This window comes from Hydractinia symbiolongicarpus, chromosome 5, assembly GCF_029227915.1.
Source record: "Hydractinia symbiolongicarpus strain clone_291-10 chromosome 5, HSymV2.1, whole genome shotgun sequence".
NCBI lineage: Eukaryota > Metazoa > Cnidaria > Hydrozoa > Anthoathecata > Hydractiniidae > Hydractinia > Hydractinia symbiolongicarpus.
The window spans coordinates 30539300-30565529 of NC_079879.1; the positions used below are offsets into that span (position 1 = coordinate 30539300).

Genomic DNA, 26230 nt, shown 5'->3' on the forward strand with positions numbered 1-26230 from the left:
CCACAAGACATTAAATCGAATGCTTAAATGTCCAAAGAACTTTTTTATCGAGTCAAGGACAAAAACCAATATTGCCTCAAGAAATAACGTGTAAAGAAAATGTTACATAAACAAATTCCCTGTTAATCATATATTTGTACTAAAAAGCTTACCAATGAATATATTTAGACAACAAAAAAACCTACCTTTAAAGTGTTATTTATATGTTGTGCCTGAGCTTTAATTTCCGAGGCTGGTGATGATAGAAGGTTGGAAAGAAATGACTTCTCTTTAGCTTCTGCAGCAGCTGTTCGTACTGGTGTTGAAGGAACAGATACATTCACATTTTGTTGTTGTTGCTCAGGTTTAGTAATTAACAACCCACGAGGTTGAACAATACTTCCCATGGAATCGTGTTTTACTGTCATATTTTGAACTTGTGCAGGACTAGGGCCAACAGTGGTTGCAAATAAGGAAACATCAGCAGAAGTCGTAATATTTGAGGAAACTGATGATGATACTACAGTTGATGTTACAGCAGTTGATGTTGAAGTAGTGGTAGGATTATGGTGGTATTTAGCATTGTGTTTTTGTCGTTGCTCAATGTAACTTTTAAATCTGAAAATAAGAAGTTTAGTTTTTTTAATACACATTGTTCAAAGTGTTAATAGATCAACAGCATCCTGTATTATTGACATACTAAAGCCAAAATATAACAAGGCGTATGAAAAAAGCAGAGCTTTATGAATTAAGATTTCACCCCCATGATGTTTCGTACATAAGTTAATACACACGTTCATGGATATATCTTATTAGATTAGTAAAATTAGCGTTATAATGCAAAAATTTAGGAATTTACAGAACTCTCAAAATGTGACCACGAAAACCTAAATATCACCTAAATATCATGCCAAAAATAATGCCACTTAGTTTAAAAATACTCCTGAAATACGTATAATACTACTTTATTTTAAAGTCTAAAAAATAAGATACAACATCCAAGCAACCTACTTTTCAGTTTCTTTTGCTGCTCTTTGAGGTCTAGACGGTGTGTTCTGTGATGCTGGAGATGAAGAAACAGCTAAAATAAAGAAAATTTGAAGCAGGGTAAGGACAGCAACAAATAATGTAGCAACATCAGACAAACAAAAATAAACATAAATTACCACTCGCTGCTTGTAATGTAGTTTTTACACTTAGTTCTTCAAGTGTAGGATCTTCCTTAATTAGTTGTTCTAACTGCACATTTTCATCACTATTGAAAAAAAGTAAGATAGTTATACCAATCTTTTAAAGTATATTTTTTAAAAGTGAACGATTTTAAGCATATCCAGGTTCAGATTTACTAAAAAGCCAAACATTAAGCATAATATTGAAGCTTAATTCAGAAAAGTCATATCTGGTAAGCTTTTTCATATAAAAATGATCAATTATCCATCCCAGAATAGCATTGTATCGTTTTTTAGAAGAACACACTTAGCATACCTTAACTATAATTAAACATTGTCCTGAAAATTGTTCTGTGCTTTATGAATTCTTGATCAAAAATAATAAAATAATTTCTAGTAAAAAAGGAACTCTGGACGGACTTACATAAAAAGCAGTATTATAACCTGTTAAAAATTATGTATTAAAGTTAGTTAATGAAACAAAATTAAAAAATTTCATACCTTTGCATTGCTTGCAATATCCTAGGAAGTTCATCATCAAGCTTTCCACTTTGAATTTTATGAATATCACTTTTCAATTTTCTAAAATGTAAACAAAACCTTTCCAATTTGCTCTATATTTTTAACAAAAATAATGTGTGAAAATGATAGACAAACAAAGCTACTTAGAAAATTGCTGTTTTCATTACCCCACTCTCCAATGTTAAAAATTCCATAAAATTTGCCCATTCTGCTAATTTTAATTCCACACCCTCCCTACAAATTACAGATCACTTACTTATATCTTTCTCTTTCAGCTTTTATAACACGATCCAATTCCTCAATTCTTTCAAAGGTTAATTTCCGTAGGATTTGTTCAGCAGGAGTTTCTAGTTTGCAATTAAATAACAAGTAAACATGCTGAACATAACTTTGGCACATAAAGAAAATAGTTAATATGAACTCACCAACATTTCCCGATTCTGACGATGCACCTCTAACTTTTCGTCTAAACAAAAACAAAATGGTTTAAACCTTTATTTCACTCCCATTTCATTCCCATTATTATAATTATTATTAATATTATTTACTCAGGGTAGCCTCTTTAACTCCTAATGATATTGTTATCAAAGGAAATGTAAAGGGGTCCTAGCGCATTTAATGCTTCCATTTGAGCTATACATAAGGCATACAAACACAACTGCTGCTCAGCTACACAACCACCTCAAACATCAATCCTATTCTCATGCTGAATGTTAAGCAGAAAGGACAATTCACACTTTTAGTCTCTGGCAAAAATCAGCCATGAATTGAACCAACAAGCTCCTGCACTGGAGGAAACGCACTACACAAGGTGACTAGTGAGTGATTTTCACCAAAAGAAGAAAAAGCCCTTACTTGGCTACTGAGGCAGTGTTTAACAATTCATTATACTTGATTGCAAAATTCTAAAGAGAAAAATGTAATATGAATTTTAGTTGTATTAAATTAAAAAGTGAATGATAGCATATGTCTTCATATTAATCTGGATTTCTACTTTATACACAAAACAAAGAGAGCAGTAAACTTAAATCATGAATTTTACTCTTCCTATCAGAGATATTTTAACGTGAAAATTAATATGAAAGAATTGCATTAATTATAATTATAATTATGATAAGCAGAATAACATAATGTATTATACTATTGGATACTTTCGAAAATTACTATAAAATACAATTGTCCATATGTGTTCGTCCAAGATTGGAGCATCATATTTACTTTAAGAACATGCATGAATATTTCACCTAAATATCTGCAGCTAAGGGATTATACATCATCTAGGACAAAATTACCTTTTGGGAAAACCACTCAGCAGGTCTTTTCTTTTCTTCTTCACATGCCTCAAGAATCAATCGCATTGTACGACTTACAGATACCCTAGAATACAAAAGTGGGTTTAGTAAAAACTCACCTTTACCTTAAAAAATATTTACAATGGCAAATTAAAATATACAACTGTTTAAATAATAATAATAATTATAATAATAATAATAATAATAATAATAATAATAATAATAATAATAATAGTGCACAAAAAAAAATTGAGAAATTCGACCTTGGTACAGTTTGTGTTATTTCTTTATGTAGTTTTGCGAAGAGTCTTTCAGCATTATCTTTTAAATGACGTCAACGACTAGCTTGTGTTGTAGCAATCGTAACTTTTCTCATGGCTTACATTTTTTAAAGCAGAAAAGTGACTTTGTTTCATCACAATAAAAGGAAGATAATCAGTAACAAAAAAAATATTATGTTTTAATTTAATATTTAAATTTAAAATTTAAACTTTGTTTTGACGATATATAAGAAATATTTTTACAACACAAGATCAAAATAAACTTATATATCTCATTTTTGCAACATTATTTCAGCTATTAGAGATAAGGAAGTTAAGACTGAGAGAGTCGCTTGCTCGAATAAAAAATATACTATGTTAATCCATTAACTTAATTACCAGTTTTGATCTCCGCTTCTTGTCACACAGCATGCCAGTACAAACTTTTCCTTTGTAGACCAGTCATCCAATTCATTTGCAGCCATTTTTACTTTCTAAAATTGTTTTTAAATAATAAATTTAAATGAAAGGCTTAAAAGTTACACTAAATACGGTCAAAAAGAAATAAACCTTGGCAGAAGAAACCTTAGCAAATCGAAAAATCTTGAAATCAAGTAATTTAAATGACTTTTAGCATAATAATTCTGCTTTTCTACATTCTTGAGATGTCAAGCTCTTATCCTATACTGTTCGATTCTGAAGTTATAAACTCCAGAAGACTACAATACCAAATATGCAGGCCATTCCTTGAGATGAGTGCGATCGCACGCGCACTTGCCCGCACACTGGTAAAAAAATTTACGAGTGCTTTTTATCGCACTCATAAATTTTGTATTTTTCTAAAATATTATAGAATGATGAAAAGGGCTATTAAACCTAAAGTAAAAATTCGTTTTTTTATGTATTTTTTTAGCATAAAAATAAACAACATAATATTTATCATGAGTTGTCTGTAACAGCGATGTACGGAACAATCTTTTCTAATGTTTATAGAATTTTGTTATCTATTTATATCTCAGCAATCACAGTGTGCATGATAAAATGATGAATGGCGGCAATAAAAAGGAGATAGTTGCGTGTGTCTAATTCATTGTATTTTATATTTATTTTTGATATTCTCTGTGGCCACCTGTTGCTTGAAGGTAGCGAACATAAAAAAAGAAAATTATCATCTATACTATTTATCCATTTATTTTAACATTTATCAATATTTTCAACAGGAATTAATAATTAAGTCCTGGGAATTAAGTCGTGAAATACATGTCAATAAAACGTAAAAATGATACCTGCTATATTACCAGAAGCAAATCATTTCAGTGTGCTCAATGTGATTGCAAAAATATAAATAGATTAGAATTACATTCAACACAAAAGAAAAATGATCTCCAGAATTGTGTTTCAGAGAGAGCTCATAACATTAGCAAGCAATAGAAAGTTAAAGCAATTTCACAACATTTTTTTGAATAGCAGAAAAAAAGATGTTGTGCAATAATTGAAATGTATTTTTATATTTTCACCACCAGGTGGCTGAAGAAAACACCTTCTTGGTTGCCCACAAGTATAATTGTTCGTACACAAGAAGAGTATGACGTGAATATTCATCTTTATGCCCTTCAAAAATAAATATTAAAAAAAAATTGTTTTATTCATACACAATGAGAGTGAATCATCATCATCATCATCATTCTCGGCTTAACGTCCGTTTTCCATGCTAGCATGGGTTGGACGGGGTATATTAATGACCCTCTTCCAATCTGATCTAGACTGTGTTAGATCTAAACTCAACTTCCTCTCTATCAAGTCTGTCCTTATAACCTCCTGCCAAGTCTTTCTCCAACTCAAAATTTTCCTTTTATATTTCTTTTAATCATATATTTCTTGCAAGACTTAAACCCCATTTCTATACAGCTTAAATAACATATATAACGTTGTGGTAAACAAAAAAAAAGTTAAGTGTGAATCACACTTGCAGATATTCACATCGCACTTGTAAATTTTGCTTACGAGTGCGATTTTTCACACACCATAGCACTCGTAATTTTTTTAACGGGTGCTTTTTGTAGCTCTGGCATAGTTTTATTCAAGAAATGGCCTGAATATGGGATGGGTATATAATACTACCAAAGTCTGTGCACTATGGTTTGGACAACAGAGTTAAAAGTTAAATTTTTATAGGAACTTTTTTTAGAAGCCAGGCGAATCTTAACAGGTACTGGCCCTTTAGTTTTCAAGCCCTCTTTAGTTTGTTCTTATTTTGTTCTTTCTAGTCTTTCTTATTAGTCTAGTAGTTCAGTTGGTAGGTCGGTTATTCAGCCTTGGAAATAAAATTTTATAAAATTTTAACTCAATAAGGTTAAAAAAAAACACATTTTATTGAGAATCGTTTTACGTTTAAAAATCTCGTTCCTGAAAATTTATAATCTGTGAAAATTAAAAAGAAAAAGAATAAAAAACAATAATTAAAAAGTTAAAAGTGATCTACAATAGAATTTGCTAAATACATTAGAGATGGAAGTCTTAAACGAAAGCAGACTTCCATTACAGGTCACTTGGTCTGAAAAATTATTCCACACTTCTGCAGCTCTAAATGGGAAGGCTTTTTTGCCAAATTCCGTGTTGACCAAGGGAAGTGTGAACCTGTTTTTTGAAGCTCCTCTTGTTTGATGATTATGACATTTTTTTGCCAAAAGGAATTTTGAGTGCATGTAATCAGGAGCAATGTTATTCATGACTTTGAAAAATAATATAGCATTGTTTTTAATGAGTAAATTATTCAGTGAATATTCCCTCTCTTTCCTAAGAAAGGTATGGATACATTTTAATTGTTTTTCTAGTTTTCCCAATCTACCTTGGGTGGCACAAACCCATGCAGAGGACCAGTAGTTGAAATATGGCATGACAAGTGCATTAATTAAAAGGTTTTTTGTGTGAGGTGTTAAATAGAATACAATAGTTCTAATATTAGAATATTTAATTAGTACTTTTCTATTAATGCTATCAATGTGCTCTTCCCATTGCAATTTTTGATCAAATGTTACTCCAAAATATTTAACTTTTTCGTTCCTTTTCAAAGGAATGCCCATATAGTTGATAGTTTTGTTCTCAACTTTTTTTAACTGGCTCTGGTTGCCAAAAAGATTGTTTCAGTTTTAACAAGGGTATGCAAGTTTTCATGGGATGAAGTAATTATTTTATCATCTGCATATAGATGGTGGTAGTTTGAATTGATGACAGATTTTAAGTCATCAATATACAAAAGAAAGAGCAGGGGCCCCAACACAGATCCCTGCGGCACCCCAAAGCGTCTTCATGAAGCAGATCTGATCCTGTGTTGTTTACAAGAGTCAGCTGTATTCAGCCTGTTAAGTAGGACTCGAACCAGTCAAAGGCAGCATCTCTGATGCCAAAACACCATAAAGTTTTTTTTAAAAAAAATTATGATCAACAGTGTCAAAAGCTTTTATAAGGTCAAAGGGCACAGCACAAACAAAGTTTTTTTGGTGGAGCTCAGTAAGAATAAAATCAGAGACATTGACTACTGCAGTTTCTTCAAAACTGCACCGTAGTTTAGTGGTTATCACTCTCATACTTTGTGCGGGAGACCAGGGTTCGATTCAGCGAGACCCTTTTAGTCTTCCAACATTTAGGTACATAACCAGTAAATAAATATTTGTTGAAGACTTGATAAAAAATACTTAAAACTGACCAATTCCGTCCAAGCCTATAGCTTTATTAAGTTTTAGTGAACTAATTGTTTTTTCGGCACACTTTTGTTCTCAATAGGAGCCTACCAAAAATTATTAGTAGTAGTGTCAGAAGAAAATTTTGAGGCTAGTTCACCAACACTGACAAAAAATGAATTGAATGTGTTGAAAATTTCATTTAGGTGAGAAGGTTCTGTACCATCATTTTGGACTACTTGTTTTATCGAGGTAGTATTGCCTGACTTATCAGGAACCAGTTTTTTTAAGAGTTTTTCAAGGTTGTTTTGGCCGTTTTTGAAAGTGCTGCAAAACGTCATTATAGTACTCGTTTTTGAGTCAAATTTTTGAGACCTATTACCTGGTTCCTTTTTTGTTTGAAAGCATCCCAGTCTATGATGGATTTTGTTTTTGATGCTTTCCGTTTTAAGAAGTCCCTTTCTTTGGTGGCTATTATTAATTCATCAGTGACCCATGCCTCAACAGACCAGGAAATCTATGTGTTTTGAAAGGGGCATTTTTATCAGCCACTGTTCTTACATTTTTATTCAGTTTCCCACATGCTTCATCAAGGTCATCGTACTTATTAAAATATGAACAGTCTAAATTCCTGAGGTCCTTCAGAAAAGCCTCTTCAATGAAGTTTGTGGCGCCGTAGATTAGTGGTTATAGCTCTCGTACTCTGTGTGGGAGACCAGGGTTCGATTCCTCTTGACGGCGATTTAACATGGTGAGTGAATGTTACCATAGCCCCGGGTTAACCCAAGCCATGTGAGAAAAATTGGGGAGATTGCACACTGTGTGGGCCGTTGTGTGTTGCCAGGAGTTGTATAGTAGAGCGCGGGCCCTAATTGGGTCCGCGTAGCTCAAAATGAGCATTAAATACTCTAGGACTCTCCATCCAAGCCATGGCCCCTCCTGGAAATAATAGACAGGGTATATCCCTCAATATTTGTGAGGCTAGCCAAGTAAAATATGCACATCTATCTTTACCTAAAGATATGAAATATATTTAGCTAGCCTAGTTAAGCCGCTCTAGATAAATTGTATTAATCTAAGTAAGTTCCAGGTAATACTTAATGCCCATATTAGCTATACGAATAAGAAAAAATGTCAGATTCTGAAAAGTGATGTCTCTATTTTTAAATCTTTTAGGTTTGAATAATCTGTTCTCTGCTGCCAACTGCTTCCTTAGTTGCCAGCAAATCAGTCAAAAGGTAGCTAGATATGCTTTTTAATTGAAAAGCAAAGAATGCACACTGGCGTGGTAAATTATGGAAATTCTAAATAGTATTGAGCGAAAAAGGAGTGATTACATGAAAGTGTAACATAATCATAAAGAAGCTTATTATGATCTACACTTTGACGACGGCATATTAGTTTCGTCCGCAAACTAAAATAATGAGCGCTTTTACTAAGCAATAAAGTGAGAATTTAACGATGCTCAAAATTTAGAGAGTGAGAAACGGATTTATATATTTTGTTGATGTCAGCAAATTACAGGTCTTTTCTGTGTTGCCTGCAGGCTCGAACCAACAAGGTGCACAGTGCAGAAAATCGAAAGATGAAGGTAAGATTGAAATTAAATTCCGTAAGACGATGCGGCGCAGTAACCGTAATGTTAGGATTATGGTTTGCCATTTTTTGTTTAGGTGGAAATCATAAGTGCTCGCACAAAAGAAGTATTACACACCTTAGAAGATGCCTCGATTTATACCACAATTGAAGAAATTAAGATAGCCTATGAAAAAGTTAAGCCAAAGCTTTATCCCTCAAGACAAGCATACAGAAAAGAACCCCGTGGAAAAATTCTAAGCAATGATGCAACACTGCGGTCATTGGAGTTTGACAACACTGCAAGGCTTTACTTTAAAGACTTGGGTCCACAAATTGGTTGGAAAACAGTTTTTCTCACAGAATATGCTGGACCTTTCTTCCTGTATCCTCTGTTTTATGCACGGCCAAGCTTTATTTATGGCTCTGGAGCTAGTGCAAAGGCAATCCACCCATATGTTCATATTGCGTGTGCATGCTATGTTTTTCATTATGGTAAAAGGCTTGCAGAAACACATTTCATTCACCGATTTTCCAATGGTACAATGCCCATAATGAATCTTTTCAAGAATTCTATTTACTATTGGGGTTTTACATGTTTCATTGCCTATTTTATTAACCATCCCTTATACACCCCAGCATCTTTTGGTGATTTGCAAGTTTATGCCAGCCTAGCTGGTTTTATTTTTTGCCAACTTGGTAATTATTCCATTCATGTTGCCCTGCGAAATTTAAGACCTGAAGGAACAAAGGAAAGAAAAATTCCCATGCCAACGTCAAACCCCTTTACATGGTTGTTGAATCTAGTTTCATGCCCGAACTACACATATGAAATTGGTTCATGGTTTTGGTTTACTGTTCTCACCCAGACAGTAATGTCTGGTGTATTTACATTTGCTGGTTGTTTTCAGATGGTTCTTTGGGCAATTAAAAAGCATAAAAATTACAGAAGAGAATTCAAAGATTACCCACGTAAAAGAAAAGCAATCATTCCCTTTGTTATATAAATTCATTAGTTTACTGTGAAAAATAAACAAATTGTAACTTGTTTTTTTACCGTTTTATATCCTGAATACAATAATTGTACTTTATTCTGTATGATCTACTCTATTTTATTCCATATTTTTATAAAATTTATAGAAGCATAAATTTTATAATTTCTCCTTTTTTCCTATATCTCAGACCTAAAAATTTTAGTAAATATTTGTTTGTATGAGGTTTACGTTTTTTATGGTTTTGCGCAATTCCAAAAATTAAAGAAAATACACCGTTAAAAGAAAAAAGGAAAACAAGTTTTGCACCAAATTCCTTAAAATAAAGAAGCCTGGTGCTTGCTGGCAACAACAAAGAGGATGAGAAAAATATTAAAGATTAAAGATTAAACGTGAATTGCAAAATCTTTGTTTAAATTTTTATGGATATAATCACAAAAAAATTATTAAAAACTTCAGTTTGATTTTTTTAGATATTTTTTCAATTGGTATATAATGCGAAATTTTTTCTTGATTTATGAAGATTACAACGGACACAAAACAAAACTTTACGAAAGAAACTCAGCGAGTTTGACACCGTAAATAATTTTAAAAAGGTTATTTTCTGTAGCATTGTTGAAATAGACTAATTTAAATTAAGACAGTTACGCATGAGAAATTTCGCGAATTTTAGCCGAATTTGCGAAATATAGGCCGCGCGAAATATCTTTTAAAAAAAGGCTGAATCACGAAATTTTATTCTTTGAAAATGTATTGAAATAGGCTAATCGCGAAAGCTAATACTCATGAACTTTTATTTATATTCTGAAATTCCTTCTGTTAAGTAAAAAAATAAATCATTATACATCACTTTCATCCTAGGTTTCGTGTAATAATGGGTAAAAACTGAATCGATTCAAAATCCTGTTGTTTTTTTTGTTTCATTTTATGGTAACTTTACATGTTTTTACACCTCTGAACATATAACAACAACACCTGTGCCTATCATTGAAATGATCATTTGCGAAAGTTATTTATCGCTAATTATTTTTATTCATGAAAGTTTATTCCCTTAGGAGAATTGAGGTCAAAATTGACTTTTTTGATTTTTTTTTTTTATAATTTTATTCATACCATTAAAATAAAAAAGTTCCCTAAAAATTATACAATATCAATTTTTGAAAGATAGAGGTTACAAAGTCATTCAGTGATAATATCACAAGTGCGAGAGAGGTTGAAGCGCACAAAACACAAAGTCAAATGTTTTTACAGTTGACTTGTGTTTTCTAATTCGAATTGCCACAGGGAAAAATTTTTGTTCGAATTATAGAGAGATTCGTATTACAGAAAGTCTCTAATTCGAACTTTTAGCTTCAGATAGTGAAAATTTGAATATCAGAGATAAATTTCTGTTATTTTAAAATCAAGAAAACATAATTCAAGTTACATTCAATCTTTATTTTTATAGTTTACACAAAAAAGAAACTTTAATTGAAAAACTGTTAAATATTTGATTGCTTTACATTGGAGAGACGATCTCTTTCGGCAATACAAGTAGCTTCACTAAGTGCTTTTTTTAAATTCGAATTAGGGAGAGAATCGTGCTGAAGAGACTAAAAACTGTTCCAATTATAAAAAGTTTAGAATTGAGAAATTGAAATTGTTCAAATTTTTATATTCTTAAGAAAAATTCGCGGTGACTGATCACTCGTTCGAGATTAGAAATATTCGAAATATAGAGATTCGAATTAGAGAGAGTTAGCTGTATTGAAAGAGTACAAGAGTACTCCTAATTTCGAAAAAAAATCCGACCATTTCAATTAAGCTTCAATTAAGATTCAAAACAATTAAATTTGAATTCATTTCTTTTACTACGGGGAATTTATTTTTATGTCGACGGTTTCTGATGAAAGAACGGAATATATTGAGACATAATGTGTCAAAGTCGCGATGTTTTATTATGCATCCAGAATCAAGTTTATCACCAAGTAAAGTTTCATATTCTATGCAGTATTTTTTTTATTCTATAAATGTCGGCATAAAAGAACGTAAATTGGCACAAATTCCAATTTTCTGTCCTACTTGAGTTAAACACGTCTTTATCGTCGCTATTGTCACTGCTAGAAGAAAAAATTCTTTTCTTCAGTTCTTCTATGCTATATTCGGGATTTGCAACATATCCACACAAATAATCTTTATTACTACCAACGGAACTACCAGAGCTATCTTCGCAAGTATCATCAAAGGAGTCGCCACCACTAAATGAATGTTTAAACATGCGGCTTTGAAACTAGTATAGTCTTGCACTAGTGACGTCACATTTTTAATCAAGTGACTTTGAAAAACTGCTTATGTAGGGCTATAAGTAGATATCTAAGAATTTTTATGTGCACCAATACATTCGGGGAAGATAAAACTCTCATTTTAAACTTAAGTTATTTTTTGACCTCAATTCTCCTTTAAAGTATACGATTTTTCTTTTACAAGAATACTTTTTATAAGAATATCAGACCGGGAATTCGGTTTCAAAACAATTACATTTAGGGAATTAATTTTCACGAGAATTTGTTTAAGAATAAATTTTAATTCTTGCAAAGTTGGGAAGTCATAATATTTCGCGAGAATTACTTTTGCTTAATAGGAATTTTTTACAGTTAATATCGTTAATTTTTTGGTGCTTTCAGTTTTTCTCTTATTTAGTGCGGCAAGGGTGGAAAAGAATCTCAACAGGTCTTTGTTGAAAAAAAATTAAGCTCAATGAAATGGACCGAGAAGATACTTAGTGGACGTTAAGCAAGGTAATTCATAGTTACCAGCCTAGTTTACCTTCTAAAACTTGAAATGAAAAACTATTTTTTTAAATGCATCATAAAGAAATTGAGAAGTTTGAGTGGCAAAAACAAGACAAAAAATTGCATAAATAATAAAAATAAATTAATAAATAAATAAATAGTTATTTTTTCCCTCTAATTGCGATAAAATTTTTGCCTAAAATTATTATTTTTTGGCCGCATTAAATTGCAGAATTACGATAGGATACATTAAAATTTAGACTGTTGAAGATGAAATTAGTGTAAATCGTTTTTCAAAAAGAAAGAAAAATCTAAAGTTCGTTTTAATTAATGTTCACAAATAATCGAGTTTTCCAATAAAATTTCGCGGGAACTAACTTTCGCTTAATTGACAAAAAGTCCTGAAATTTGAGAAAATTAAATCCTTTACATATTCATAAGAAAGAGAATTTAAAGGTTATAATTATGCTTGCGCCAAACTTAAATACATGCGAAAAAACAGTGCAACGTTTTATATGATTTGAAAAGTCGAGAGTAACTACTGAGGACTAGGGTGTCAATAAAATAATTCGTATGTATTAGAAAGAGTGAATTGAGCTAGTCAACGATACCCAACATTATGTACCATTAAATACCAAATCCGTATTTTTGTCACTTTTTTATATTTCTATCACTGGAAAGCTTAAAATTCATAGAGTATTTATTTTAAATAAAAAATTGAAACTGTTAACTTGACAAAAAAGATAAATTTCGCTCACACCTCTACGTTTTAGGCTTGTACCTTACAAGCATTTTTGAATGTTGAGACAAAACTAAAACATTAGTGTTCTGGGCATCCTAAGCTCTAAAACGGTGTCTGTTTTTTCTTAAAAAATACATTGTTAAAGAAGGGGAATTTAAAAAAATAAATAAAATTCACACAAACCCTGAAAAAAAAATATATTGGGAATTTCATTTTAAGCCCCCTCCCCCCAAAAAGTCAAAGTTGAAGATGTTTTTTACTTATTTATTGTTTGCTCTTCAGTAACATTGACTTTGGCGGGGAGGGGGGACAGTTAAGAAATTATGACATGAAAATAAGGCTTAATTTTATCAAAATTATTTCTGTAATTAAGATATAAAAATAAAGTGTTGGCGGTGAACTTTGTGATTTTACGTAAACACAAGGACTTATTATCTTGTAAGCCTTGAGAAATTGAATTTCCGAATAATTTATACGAATGAGGAATGACAGAATTAACAAAGACACATTTTCGTTAACGGGAGTGGTAATTAAAGCTTTCTTGAAAAGCACAAAATTTAGTGAAATTTAATTCTCGTGACAATTTATTCCATTACTTCATCTCCTCACTAATTGCGGGTAAGCATCGATAAATTTTTGTTGACTGAACAAAAAAGCTTAACTTGTTTTTTACTTTCTTTTAAAAATGACTTGTTATCGAGCCGAAAATAAATTCCAGGAAATGATTTATATTTATAAAACCGCAAAAACTTTCGATACTAAATCAATCAATCCCGCCGAAATATCTGCTCCAATTCAGCTAGAAGTGTAACAAGACGTTCTTAATCTTTGACGGTTTCTTCAAACTTTATATGAATGTAAAACTCAAGAAGGCGAGTAACATCGCCGTTGTTTAATTGGCCTTCTCGTCCTTTTGTTCGCATTGTCATCAGGAGTATTAACCGGTGACGCGACTATGTCTTCCCTTTGGCTTACGGAATCTGGATGATCAGATGACAAATCCTTTTTTTTAGTTTTTCTGCCCCCACTACGAGAAGCCTCTTCAATCTCTCCCACAGAACGATCTCGCTTTTTTGCTTTCTTGTGCTTATCTGAATCAGGAAGTGGCTTCCCCCTAGATGATCGTTTCTCAAGCGCATCGTACGAATCGCGGCTGTCATCTGGGTGTTGGGAACGCTTGCGTTTATGTCTTCCATGGCGTTGTGTTGACGAGCTTTCATTAGGAGTTTTTACTTCCGTGTCATTACTAGAAATTGAATCATTATCATCTGACGCAGTCTTACTTTCATTTTGTCGAAGTTTTAGGGGTAGGCTGCGTACTCGATTCGACTTTCTTCTCTGCTCTACTTCGCCTAATGCTTTTGTTTCTTCAGTGAATGAACTATGGTTACTTGCTGAGTCATCAGATATCGGTTCAGTTATAAGAGGCGGTATATGGCCTGTAAATTCATTAATTTCATTTGTTGTTTCAATAACTTTATTTTCTTTAAATTGTTTGGTTAAGTTCATATCAGCAAGTTCATCTTTTTCGTTTTCTTCGCAATCCATAACTTTGCCGACGGCACTACCGTCACCATTCTTCGCGTCGACATTTTCATCAATATCTGTACTTTTGTTGCTCTTAGTTATACCACAAACAATTTTTTGTTCAACGTCTTGTATGTCATCACTTGGTTCTTCCTCTGAAATCACATGGGTAATGTCGGAATTTTCTTCAGTATTTTTTGTAGTTGCGTTTAATTCATCAAGGGTCTTTTTATTTTCGTCTTTATTTTCGATATTTTTATCAGGATTATCTAACTTCTGACTTTCAGCGGCCATTGAATCTTTTTTTGATTCTAGTGATACTTCAAATATTTCTGGATTACTATTTGAAGGATTATGCTCTTCAGACTCAATATTACTTGGGTTATCATTTATTTCCATTTCAACTTCTTCAATTTCAGTGACTTCCGTCATGATATCTCTATTTCCTTTTTCTTTACTGGCTCCCACGTCTTGGATGGGAACCTCTTCTGTACATTCTTCCTTTTCTTCAGTTTTAGATGAACAATCTTGACTAGTTTTAACAATAGATTCATCTTTATTCAAATATTTATCAACTTCCTTATCAATTTTTAGGCAAAAACTGTGGCCTTTCAAACTCAACACTTCATCAACCAGTTGCTGGATACTATTGAGAAGAATATCGGACCTATAAACAAAGCATAAATTAAAACAAATAAAATAACTGCTCAAAATACACAGAACTAAATGTTATTGTTTCTTATAGATTTTAGCTACTGTAGTTAAAGATAGTAACTGGAAATAGCAGTAACCATGACTATTCTGATGTGATCAACAGAAAACCACCAGACAGCAAGCATCATCTTTAAATATGCAGTAATTAGATACCAATTTACTAGATAAAATGAAAATGCCTTTTCATTTTTTTGTGTATTTCAGTGTAAGTTGTTTTTTTAACTTGACTTTACTGATCACTGCGGTTTGTTGTTTATATTTTTTGCCTGTATGTACATAAAATCACAACATTAGGTATAACACTTCAACATGTAATAATAATAACAATAATAATTAAAGCATACAAGTTTGAAGCATTTCAGACTGATACAGTTTTTTTTTGGTCATTGAATTATTACAATTAAAACTTTGGGAAATTACAAGTGGTTCATCTTAACGGATACCTCCTGGCTGGTTACTCTCTAGCTACCATGTTTACTTCTGGTGCTAGTAAAAGATTTGGTCAGTTCTCTAGTTGATTACTTTAAAATAGTGGTGAGGAATGTTTATTCCTGTTTTTTTTACCAGTTACCGGGTAGCTGGCTAGCTAGCTAGATATTGTTCACTTAGTTATAAACACAAACACAAACAGTAACACAAAGAAAGTTTATACTTGCTAATGTGAGTTCTGAGGTTATTTCTTAACAAGTTCTTTTGTAGGCCATCATGGTACTTATGTTTGGATAAGAAGGAGGTAACATGATTTTCTACTCTCTGCTTCAACTGGTGATATGTTTCCTAAAAACAGGTAAACGGAAAGCTTTAGTAGTAAGCAGCCACCATCACTCCTCCCCCTCTGGGTGCATGCCTTACTGTAGCTGGCAATAATATTCAGTGAAACAGCAGTACCATATTTTCAAACTCCTCCAAGCACTCTTTTCTAAACTGGTCAAAAAGGCCTTCGGATTTAACATTGTTAACAACATCATCGATTGTCTTTTGTGGATCTCCTGACGACTGCGCTACTATCTCCGCCATGTTTAATATTTATTTCCCGTATCATTTAAATTGCAGACCGTATTTAAAATACAGAACAAACGACAAAAACAAAAGAGGATTGTCAATTTATTGCTGCAATATGCAGGTTTTTGTGGTCCCTATTTCTGTAAACATGCAATATTATCAAATCAACAAACAAAGTTTTCCATAGGTGCCAGGATAAAATGCTACATTATGGATGGATGATCTAGCTATGTTTTCTCTTGTTTTTCACGTTCTTAAAACGTGTTCATCTTTTGGTGTTAGTTTCTTAAAACATTAAAAATTATAGCTGGTAAATTTTTGTTAGAATTTAGCTAGATAAGCTACGACGAGCTAGCTAGCTAATTTTTTAAAATTCAAATACTCTGATAAAATTATGAATTTAGGGGAGAATAAAATGCTCACAGAAATTTATTTTGTGTGATTTTTATTAAAAAATCTTTTTTGATTGTTTGATCACATCAAAAAATAAAATAACAAAATAACTAGCTTAGTTCTAGCTAGGTAACATGACCTTCAGTGTGTGAGAGGGATTGATCGTCTAGACAGGACAGCCTGTCAAAAGACAGGTCAGTGCTTTACAGCCTTCATCCAACCTCGGACAATTGTACATAATTGCCTCAAGATAAGATAGGCAAAGTTTCTGAAAATGACTCTTGCACTATCAAAAACTTGTCATAAGATTGGACATCATCATCATCATCATTCTCGGCTTAACGTCCGTTTTCCATGCTAGCATGGGTTGGACGGGGTATATTAATGACCCTCTTCCAATCTGATCTAGACTGTGTTAGATCTAAACTCAACTTCCTCTCTATCAAGTCTGTCCATATAACCTCCTGCCAAGTCTTTCTCGGTCTGCCTCTGGGCTTTGCCCCAGGAACTATCAAGTCTCTACACTTTCTTACCCAATTATCCTCCTCCATTCTTTCCAAGTGCCCCAGCCAATTCAATCTTCTTATCTGGATAACATCTTTAATTCTACAGAGACTTAGCCTGCTTCTTAGCTCATCTGAACTCTTTCTGTCTCTCAGACTGGCATTACACATCCACCTAACCATTCTCATATTATTCCTTTCTAAACGGTCAAGATCTTATCTTAACTATTATAGGCAAAGGTCATAAGATGGAACAGGCACAACTAATAAGGGACTATCACAATTTCCAAAACTTTGTCATAAGATGAGTTAAGCCTAACTACTATCCACTTCGTAAAAATGTCATAATGTAATGACAATATTGACAATGTGTTGTTTTACAGAAGTATAATATTGATATACAAAAATAGCTAAACTAATAAGCATTATTGTCATCATCATTCTTGGGTTAATGCCCGTTTTCTATGCTACCATGTGTTGGACAGGACATATTAATAACTCTCTTCCAAAATGATCTCCACAGTTAGATCTAAGCTCAAGTTTTTACCTCAATTGACAAGACTGCTAGTCAAGAAAAGAAGTAACTCTCCGTCTAAAATTACTGATGACAGAAAATGTCAAAAATTGCTATTGCTTAAATATGACATCATAATTTATGCAACATAATTAAATCTAAAATTTTTTAATTGCGAATATCTTCAGAACAAAAAGAGCTTTTTAAAAAATTTACAAAGGCTTGTTAACCAACTTTTTAAGCTCTATAATCTTAGTTCAGCATTATTTTATACCTTGGCTTCCCTTTAAAAATATTGTAGTAAGTTTTTATATATAAATTTTGAATTAAAAAACCACTAAAACGCTACTGAATAGAACATATAAATATCCTAAATATCCTATTTCTTAATCATCATTATTTATAATAATTAGTGCCATGGCTTGAAATCCGAACCTATTTCGGCCCAGTTATTCAAGTCCACCAAGTCTAAAAGCCTAGCATCAAAATTTTAAGTGAGCACATTTTTTAAAATTGTATAGTTGTGTTGTATTTTTTTTGTATCATAGATCTATAAATTAATAATTGTAGGCATGTTGTGAAAATGCACATGGGAAGACCTTTAGTGACAATATTGGCGTGTTCTTATGCATATGAGTATTTTTTTTCGCTTTTAATTCTTTTCTAACGTTATTTTGTTACTTTATACTAGCTTGTTCTTAGTACATAATGATTTATATCATTTATATTATATGATTTATATTAATGACCTCCTAAACGGAATTTACTATGGTGATGTTTTTCACTTTGCAGATGACACCAGTCTATTATGCTCTAGTCCCAGTATGAAAACCATTAAGAAAAGGGTAAATATTGATCTAACATTTCTATGGCATTGGTTAAATGTAAATAAAATTGCACTTAACATTGCCAAAACCGATGTTATTCTTTTCAGGCATCCCAATAAATCAATCAGCTATGATGTTAGACTTAAACTAAATGGCAAAAAAATATCCTTTTCCACTTGTGTTAAGTGTCTTGGGGTTATTATCGACTCTCACTTTAATTGGTCATTTCATATAAAAATCTTATCTACCAAACTTTCCAGAAGTAATGAAGCAATTTCTAAACTCCGTCATTATGTTCCCTTAAAGATACTCCTCTCTATCTATCTACTCCTCTTTATTTTTTTCTCACGCTTCTTATTCCTCCCAAGTTTGATGTCTAACCCATAACATCCATACTGATCGAATCTTTAAACTTTAAAAAATAGCGGTCAGGCTCATGACCTTTGCCGACCTTAATCAACCCTCCAAACCTCTACTAAAGCAACTTAACCTTCTTGATATTTTTGATACCACCAAAATCTTTAATGTAACTCTAGTTCACCAAATCTTGAACAAAACCTCTCCACTTGACATAAATAGTCTTTTCAGTCTAGCGTTTCGCCCAGATACTTACAATACCAGAGGATCTTCTATTAAACTTTTAGACAAACCCCTTGTTAGAACTTTTTCTTTGGTACCAATTCTACTTTATATCAATATATACTAGCCTGGAACTTCTTTCAATCTCTTTTCCTTAGACAAGACATTTCTTCACTATCAAGATCTAAAATAAAATCACTCTGCAAAAATTCCCTCCTCATTAATATTCCTAACTAACTTATGATAATACTCTAAACAGATAAAAAAATCCTAGTTACAGTGTGTAGTTAATTTTCTTAAAGAAAACAAACAAAAAATTTATATTTATTTATTTATAATGGAAAATTCTAAACATATAATGGTGGCCATCTCCTTAGATTTAGTTATTTAACTAGTGTGATGGTCCAGCTTGTTTAAAGTTTTAGCAATTTGTCTAGTTTAAGTTCCTTTTCCTATAGAACATTTTGTTTTTGTAATTAGTTATGTTCTCAGCAAATAAACTCTTACTTACTTAAATAAACTATTTTGATGTTAGTTATTATGGAAAATAAATATATGGTTTTCCTCCACAATGGCTAACATAACTTATTGCCGTTGTTTATATAATTTATGACATCATTTTTACTTTTTTTTATTTCTATTTGCAGTCATATTTTAATTTGCCATATGGTCACAATTACACAATAACTCTAATATAATTATTGCCATAGTTTGATTGACAATTCTTGTTTTTTAAAAAACATAGAACGTTGTCGAACAATCAAAGCATGCAGGTTGTACAATTCATAAGGTTTTACCTAACGCTGCTTATTCTTTTTTAAACTTTTAAACTTTTAAACTTTTTTTTTTAAAAAAACAAAAATCTTGGTTAAAAGTGCCATCATTAAACCTGTAATTATTATCAATCCCTTTCTGACACAATCTCACCTAAGTTAAAAAGGTATGAAAAAGTAATAGGCTCTACAGAAGAGAGCAAATTTAACTTGCAACTTCAATAGCCTGAAATTTAGCAACTCTTCAGCTCTTTCCTCGGCAACTGCCTAACTACCCAACTCCATGACTCAAAATTTATCTATTCTTACTATCTCGAAATCATAAATTTCATGTTTAATTATTCTGCACAACACAATCCAGTTAAAAAATGCCCTTTTTGTATATATAGTGATAAAAATCTCAATTTATAAGTATGAGTCATCCTGCGTCTGTGACACCACCTGGCTTACACTGCATATATTCAGAACTTAGAAGAATTTACCCCAATCAACATAATCCATTGCAAGTTACAGCTTTGGTGAAATATTGGTATGCGATTGTTATGTTTTTTTAAATCCTTTAGTGAGATTCAGTATATTCCTAACTAATATCTAGTGGATTTCACTTGACTTGCAGGATTTTGTATGTGTTTATATACTTAACCATGTGTTGTTAGTTTTTATCTTCTTATTAATAACTTTAAGCTAGTATCAGCAGTTAATATTCTTCACATCTTCTATCAGGTTAAATGGTCCAGATCCTTTAGATTATGTTAGCATGTTTGCTAATGATGGTGATCCAAGAAAAGGCATTCCACCACACTGGCACTACATCAGCTGTGGACTTTCAGATTTACATGGAGATGGGCGTGTTCACAGGTGATAAATTAATGTAATGTACACACACATTACATTGAACTAACATTAAAAGTTTGTCATCTAAATTTAAAACCTAATTAAAAATTCTCAGTTAATACTAACATACTTAATTTATTATCTTTATAATGTACAGTGTGACACGAGATGATGGGCCCAGTGGATATGGGTTTGAATTGACTTTTCGTTTGAGGAGAGCACCAGACGAACATGTACCTCCAACGTGGCCAGCAGAACTCATGCAAAACCTTGCTAAATATGTTTTTCAGTCAGGTGTGTATATTTGATTAAAAAGGGAACTGCGAATGTAAATGATTTTTATAATAATTTCACAACAGGTTAGATTTCAACTAACTCTTTAAGAAAACAAGGGTAAATATTATGTTTTTTTAACAATTAAGGTCACGGTATACCTTTACTGCATCAAAAAATGGATTTTTTTTATTAGCCATTTATAGTAAAGAAACGACGATCTTTCCAGTGGTGAAACTATTTATTTATTTTTCAAAGGGAAATATTGACTTTATCCAAATAACTAACTTTTTTTCTGATCGGTTTTTCACACCTTAAATTGAATAAGAGTTAAGAGTGAATGTTTTTATCATCCTCTTGATTATAACTTTTAAAAATAAATTATATTTCCTTTACGAAAAGAAATGACCATCTGAAAAAAAAAACTTTCTTTTTGTGTATGTATGCTTTTCTATGGTATTCTCAGTCACGTCTTTGCGAATAATTTCATTTCATTTCATCGTTTTCCATTAACATGTCTGCTTTAAAATAGGCATGTTGACCCAGCTTTAGAAAATTGGTTCGATTTTGAACCCATTTTGCTTCCATGTGCTTTCTAGTTACCCACATGGAAGATGACATTAGTTTTTTCCACCTTTTACCAAGTTATTTTTAGCCTCAAACAAACAGTATATAAATTTCTAAATACAGTTTAAAAACATCATTGTGTTGTAGAAAATCTATTATTCTTTAGCTATTACTCTACATTAGTTTCTCATGAAAACATTGCTAACCTTTTTGAAGAATGTGTGTAAGGAAATATTAGATACAGTGGGCTATTTGTTAATGATTTTTTTAGATGCTGTGTTATGTGGTGGTGATCATGTATCTTGGCATGTACCACTTGATTTACAAAACAGTTTCATCCAACAAATGTTAATCACAGAAGACCCTCAGTTATCACAGACTATCACCCCATTTGGTTTCGTAAACTTTGTACAGGTGAACTTGAAATTTTTTTCCATGGGTTGAATGTTTTCTGCTATCATACAGATTAAATAACACATTTTTTCTAATAAGATTGTTGGTGTTTGCACAGAAGAACTCCAAGCTGCTCAACAGTGGAATGGTCCTGCTGTTTTGAATTTGTTAAGACAAATACCAGTGTTAGTAATTCTTCTTTGCTTCTAAATACACATTCTTTATTATTTTTAGTAAAACAAATGTTTAGGCTAATATTTCCTCAAAATAAATAAATTAAATGATGTAGGTAAAGAATTTAAAATTTTCCTTAGTGCTGGTGGGCAATGGCTGGTAACAGATGTAAAGCGAAGCAAGAGCATATTTCAAATGAATACAAATTTCAGGGTATGTAATATGTAAGATAAACACTAGATACATAACCATATGCTCCTCCATTACAATACTTTCTTTGCTTTTAATGTTAGGAGTTAGTTGAGATTGGTATAGATCAAGATGGGTCCAATCTTAGTGGGGTAAGTGCGAAATGTTGGTGGGGTGAATGCAGTAAAGAAACTATCCGAAGCTCTGCATCAAAAGCTATTAACTGTCACAGCGACCCCTCAAGTTCAAGCTTGTCTGTGAGAATTCGAAGTTCTTTAGCCAAGTAAGCATTTCTATTCTAACCTGTTAATTTTTTAAGAAGTCGGTGATGTTTGTGGTGTGGTCAACTGGGAAGTCTAATGTTATATATTATCTTTTATCTTTTAAACTATTTTTTCCTTTTTTACAGTTATCGTAGTGAAGTAGCAGAGCATGAGGACATGAACTCTGCAAGTCGCATGTCAAATTACAGCTCCGTCAGTGACCTTCTTCGAGCCAGACCCATCGTTGAAGGCCTACAGTTGAGATTCAATCTTGAAGCGGCTGCAATGCTTCCTTTGGCTATCAGGTAAGCTAACTAAATTTGTTGATATTTTAGCCACTCACAGATGTTGGAAAATATTATGATTTCTTTTGCAGAGGGAGGTTAGCTCATGGAAGACACTTCACATTTAAAAGCGCGTCTTCAGACAGTGCTATAACTTTTGTCTCTACCGATATCACTGGTACAAGTGTGGATGAGAAATATCCTTACGCTGCTCTCCGGTCATGGTTACAAGTAAGCATGTCATTTGTTTTATGTTTTTAATTTTTAAGACTTTGTACCACAGCTTATGGAAAAATAATCTTTTTTTAACAACTAAAGGTAAATCAATGAAATTTTAAATTCAGATCATTGTGAAAACGAAATATTTTTGTTACCTACCAGATATGTTGTATATTAAAATGTCTGTCGCATATCGCAATTTTACCAGCATTGTCCCCATTGTCCCCCAAATTTTTTACTTTGGTGCTGTTCACATTGGATATATCAGTTAAAGCTTGTTTTTGAAGATTGTTTCTGTTCTTTTATAGGTTTTAATACCAGATGATTTTTTGGAAACTTTAGCACATGATTTTGATGATCTTCAACAACCTGATGAGGTGCGTAATTTTATGAAAGCATTTTTATTTTTATTCTCTTTAACCCTATTATACCTGAGCTTTTTTGGTGCTTGTAACCCTGCTGAACCACTTGTACTTAAGTGATGAAACATGCCTTGGAAAATGTCTCAGTACAAACTCAATCCAGGTTAAAAAAATAATTTGATGACGTCATAGGGATTAGAAATGACGTCACACATATGATAAATGGTCATTTTCCCAATGTTTCAGTACGTTATGATTTCTCGCTTGTTACTAATGATACGGCCTTAATTCTTGATAGATTTGTGGAATGAATACCAAAATATGTGTTTCACATGAAAACAGTATTTTTAATTACGTAATTGAAATAAAAAATGACATCATTTTGTCAAGAAACTATCTTATTTTAACGATAAAGATAAAAAGACCCATTCTACCAGAAATATGAATGCTCATGTCATTAAACTTTGCAGATATGTAGAACAGGGCATTTTAAGATAATCAAGGGAAGTAAGACAATATAATGACAACATTGGGATCTGAAATGATGTCAATTTGCTGGATCGATATTTAATTCAAATCTGGTCTGCCTTTTGTCCCTAGTAACCATATATCACCTTAGCAACACCTTGGTTACTACTTAGTAACAAACATACATGTAATAAATATTTATATACCCAATACGACATTTTAAAACATTCTTACATGAATGTCAACGGTTTTTCGAATAGTCACAAAATTTTAGCACTTAATCACATGTGTATTCAAAGTTATGCCTAGTCAAAAAGGCTGCGGGCACTTTGTGCCCCCCAGGTATAATAGGGTTAAATTTTCATCTTTCTTTGATCCTACAATTTAAGTAATTGTTTATAGAGAATAGAGTTAATTTTTTTAGGTGGCGTTACCACGTTTTTATGTATGGCCACAGAAGAACTTAATGATAACCATAGTTGATAATGCTTCATAAAAAAATAGTAAAAAGAAATGCAATTGTTAACAATATTTTATTTGGGGGAAAATATAGATAGCATGAAATAATATTCTTTAAATCTTTTTTATTTTTACAACCAATATTTTTATAGTATCAATCTGCCTTACGAAATATTGACACATTTAGTTTATTATATTTACACAGTTAAATTGTACGGGTTACTTAAGCTGTTGTACTATATGTTTTATAGTTAATTTCTTTAAGAGGTAAATATGTATATATTGCAGGGTTTTTTTTCATAAAGCTAAATTTTCTGATTTACTTGTAGATAAGGTGATGAGATAACCTAACAATAAGCTTAAAAAATGCTATAGATTTGATTTGTTATTTTTTTGTCTTTTTTTGCTTCAGCTAAAAAACGTTTTTAACCCTCTTACAATGCAAGCAAGAATTTATAAATTAGAATTGGAATTAGGCAGAGCAGATTTTTATTTATTTATTGGTATCACACTTTTTTGGTGATACAACAATAAATTTAATCTCCTGATGACAATGTTGTGGCTGAACAACACTTTGTTGTATTGTGCTTGCAGCCATGTCAATCTTGGATAAATAATAAAGAGCTGTAGACTTTATAAACAATATTTAAAAGTTTAAAATAATATGTGAAGTTCAAAAAAACAAAAAAAATATTATTAGAATTTAATTGGCAATATTGGTACTGTTATGACATTGTTACTGTTTTTACATCGAATCATTCTTTCAGGAAGTAATGGAGAATTTTGTTATTAATTTATTTAAGTTGTGATGAATATTTTGGCAGTTTAATTTACCTTAGTGTGACCATCACTGATATTTTGTTAGGCCAACATTGATATAAAAGCAAGAATTTTTGTGTGTGTTTTATTTTGAATTAATATGAACACAAAAATAATTATAAACCAAGCTCCCTGACACTAATCGTTAGAATGTTTTACTTAAAATTGAGGGGAGAGGAACTGATAACGTTGTTTTAAATAACTCTAAATGAATATGAAAGAATTCACATAGAAATCACTGTAACCAAAGTTAAAAATGACTTCTTAAACTTTCATGATTTAATCGTATTCCAGCAAAAGTTAATTTTTTATTAAATTTTACTCCTAGTCTAATTCAGCTGATGGTTAGCTGATTTAACAGGTAACTCTTTGACATCATATTTTATTCTTGATTATGTTTGTATATACATATTTTTTAAAGAAATTATCATGTTTACGATGCAAGTTTTATATGCATGTTACTGTTTAGTTATTAAGGATTGCTTTCTATTTTTATACTTAATATTTGAACTTTTTTATTTTAAATTTGGTATTTAAATTTGATTAATTATTTTTTTTTATTCAAACTCTTGTTTATCTTGTCTGAATGGCCGAAGGTCAATCTTTGTGACATTGGGAAGTTTCTATCCTTTGTATAGACAGTGGATAACATATCCAGGGAATAAATTAATATCTTTATCTTAGAAGATGATTGTTGGCTTATTCATGTTAACTGAGAAAACAATCATCATGGGATTGTATTTTGAAAGAATTTTAACATGTACTTGCACATCACCGTTAGTGATTCCTTAATTCGATCATTGATATCTATAGTTATTTTTATTTTTTTTTTACTTTTTTAAGAACTGTTATTTAAAGTAGTTATAGGACGCAGGTAAAAATTATATGCCATCTTATTTTAAAATAAAAAAGGACGTAACATGTTGGTTTTATAGAATATTCCTCCTTGTTTCATCAAGGTTTTTTATCTACTCCATCACAATTGCTCAGTTAAAGTTTTAAATGATTTCAAGTTTGTTCATCAAATACATCAACAGCTCTATCACAAACCATAAATCTCTTGTTCCGTTTTTCTTTTCAGAAGTTTTTTAGTTTTTCTTTTCAGAAGTTTT

The 26230-nt window shown here is 31.7% G+C and overlaps 4 protein-coding genes across 4 annotated transcripts; 2 read left to right on the top strand and 2 right to left on the bottom strand.

Annotated features, from left to right (window-relative positions):
- Window positions 1–149: 149 nt before the first annotated feature.
- On the bottom strand, window positions 150–3733 carry LOC130645876 (bromodomain-containing protein 8-like). Its single transcript, XM_057452003.1, has 9 exons — window positions 3622–3733; window positions 2963–3047; window positions 2526–2575; window positions 2096–2136; window positions 1927–2017; window positions 1650–1730; window positions 1146–1234; window positions 991–1060; window positions 150–597 (listed from the first exon to the last, which is right to left on the bottom strand). Exons 1-9 carry the CDS (start codon window positions 3705–3707, stop codon window positions 165–167), a joined length of 1026 nt encoding a protein of 341 aa, XP_057307986.1. The 5' UTR covers window positions 3708–3733; the 3' UTR covers window positions 150–164.
- A 4022-nt stretch (window positions 3734–7755) lies between these two features.
- On the top strand, window positions 7756–9568 carry LOC130646312 (probable very-long-chain enoyl-CoA reductase art-1). The gene is made up of 2 exons (XM_057452484.1): window positions 7756–8493; window positions 8576–9568. The coding sequence occupies exons 1-2, from the start codon at window positions 8410–8412 to the stop codon at window positions 9482–9484; spliced, it is 993 nt and encodes a 330-aa protein (XP_057308467.1). The 5' UTR covers window positions 7756–8409; the 3' UTR covers window positions 9485–9568.
- Window positions 9569–13644: 4076 nt separating this feature from the next.
- On the bottom strand, window positions 13645–16271 carry LOC130645877 (biorientation of chromosomes in cell division protein 1-like 1). Its single transcript, XM_057452004.1, has 3 exons — window positions 16112–16271; window positions 15876–16000; window positions 13645–15176 (listed from the first exon to the last, which is right to left on the bottom strand). Exons 1-3 carry the CDS (start codon window positions 16238–16240, stop codon window positions 13847–13849), a joined length of 1584 nt encoding a protein of 527 aa, XP_057307987.1. The 5' UTR covers window positions 16241–16271; the 3' UTR covers window positions 13645–13846.
- Window positions 16272–20175: 3904 nt separating this feature from the next.
- Window positions 20176–24409, top strand: LOC130645878 (suppressor of fused homolog). The gene is made up of 11 exons (XM_057452005.1): window positions 20176–20343; window positions 20538–20672; window positions 20806–20942; window positions 21760–21902; window positions 21981–22066; window positions 22196–22268; window positions 22349–22527; window positions 22654–22812; window positions 22884–23022; window positions 23319–23387; window positions 24265–24409. The coding sequence occupies exons 1-11, from the start codon at window positions 20228–20230 to the stop codon at window positions 24334–24336; spliced, it is 1308 nt and encodes a 435-aa protein (XP_057307988.1). The 5' UTR covers window positions 20176–20227; the 3' UTR covers window positions 24337–24409.
- Window positions 24410–26230: the final 1821 nt, after the last annotated feature.

Bases quoted from the DNA above. Each gene is read 5' to 3' on its own strand.
- LOC130645876 (XM_057452003.1), bottom strand. From the start codon at position 3,707: ATGGCTGCAAATGAATTGGATGACTGGTCTACAAAGGAAAAGTTTGTA. The intron at 2,137-2,525 runs GTAAGGGCTTTT...GTTTTTGTTTAG, and splicing joins AACACTGCCTCAGTAGCCAA to ACGAAAAGTTAGAGGTGCAT. The intron at 1,061-1,145 runs GTAATTTATGTT...TCTTTATTTTAG, and splicing joins TACATTACAAGCAGCGAGTG to CTGTTTCTTCATCTCCAGCA.
- LOC130645877 (XM_057452004.1), bottom strand. From the start codon at position 16,240: ATGGCGGAGATAGTAGCGCAGTCGTCAGGAGATCCACAAAAGACAATC. The intron at 16,001-16,111 runs GTACTGCTGTTT...ACCTGTTTTTAG, and splicing joins TGGAGGAGTTTGAAAATATG to GAAACATATCACCAGTTGAA. The intron at 15,177-15,875 runs GTATAAACTTTC...CTTTGTTTATAG, and splicing joins CTCAGAACTCACATTAGCAA to GTCCGATATTCTTCTCAATA.
- LOC130646312 (XM_057452484.1), top strand. From the start codon at position 8,410: ATGTCAGCAAATTACAGGTCTTTTCTGTGTTGCCTGCAGGCTCGAACC. The intron at 8,494-8,575 runs GTAAGATTGAAA...TTTTTTGTTTAG, and splicing joins CAGAAAATCGAAAGATGAAG to GTGGAAATCATAAGTGCTCG.
- LOC130645878 (XM_057452005.1), top strand. From the start codon at position 20,228: ATGAGTCATCCTGCGTCTGTGACACCACCTGGCTTACACTGCATATAT. The intron at 20,673-20,805 runs GTGATAAATTAA...TATAATGTACAG, and splicing joins GGAGATGGGCGTGTTCACAG to TGTGACACGAGATGATGGGC. The intron at 23,388-24,264 runs GTGCGTAATTTT...TAATTTTTTTAG, and splicing joins ATCTTCAACAACCTGATGAG to GTGGCGTTACCACGTTTTTA.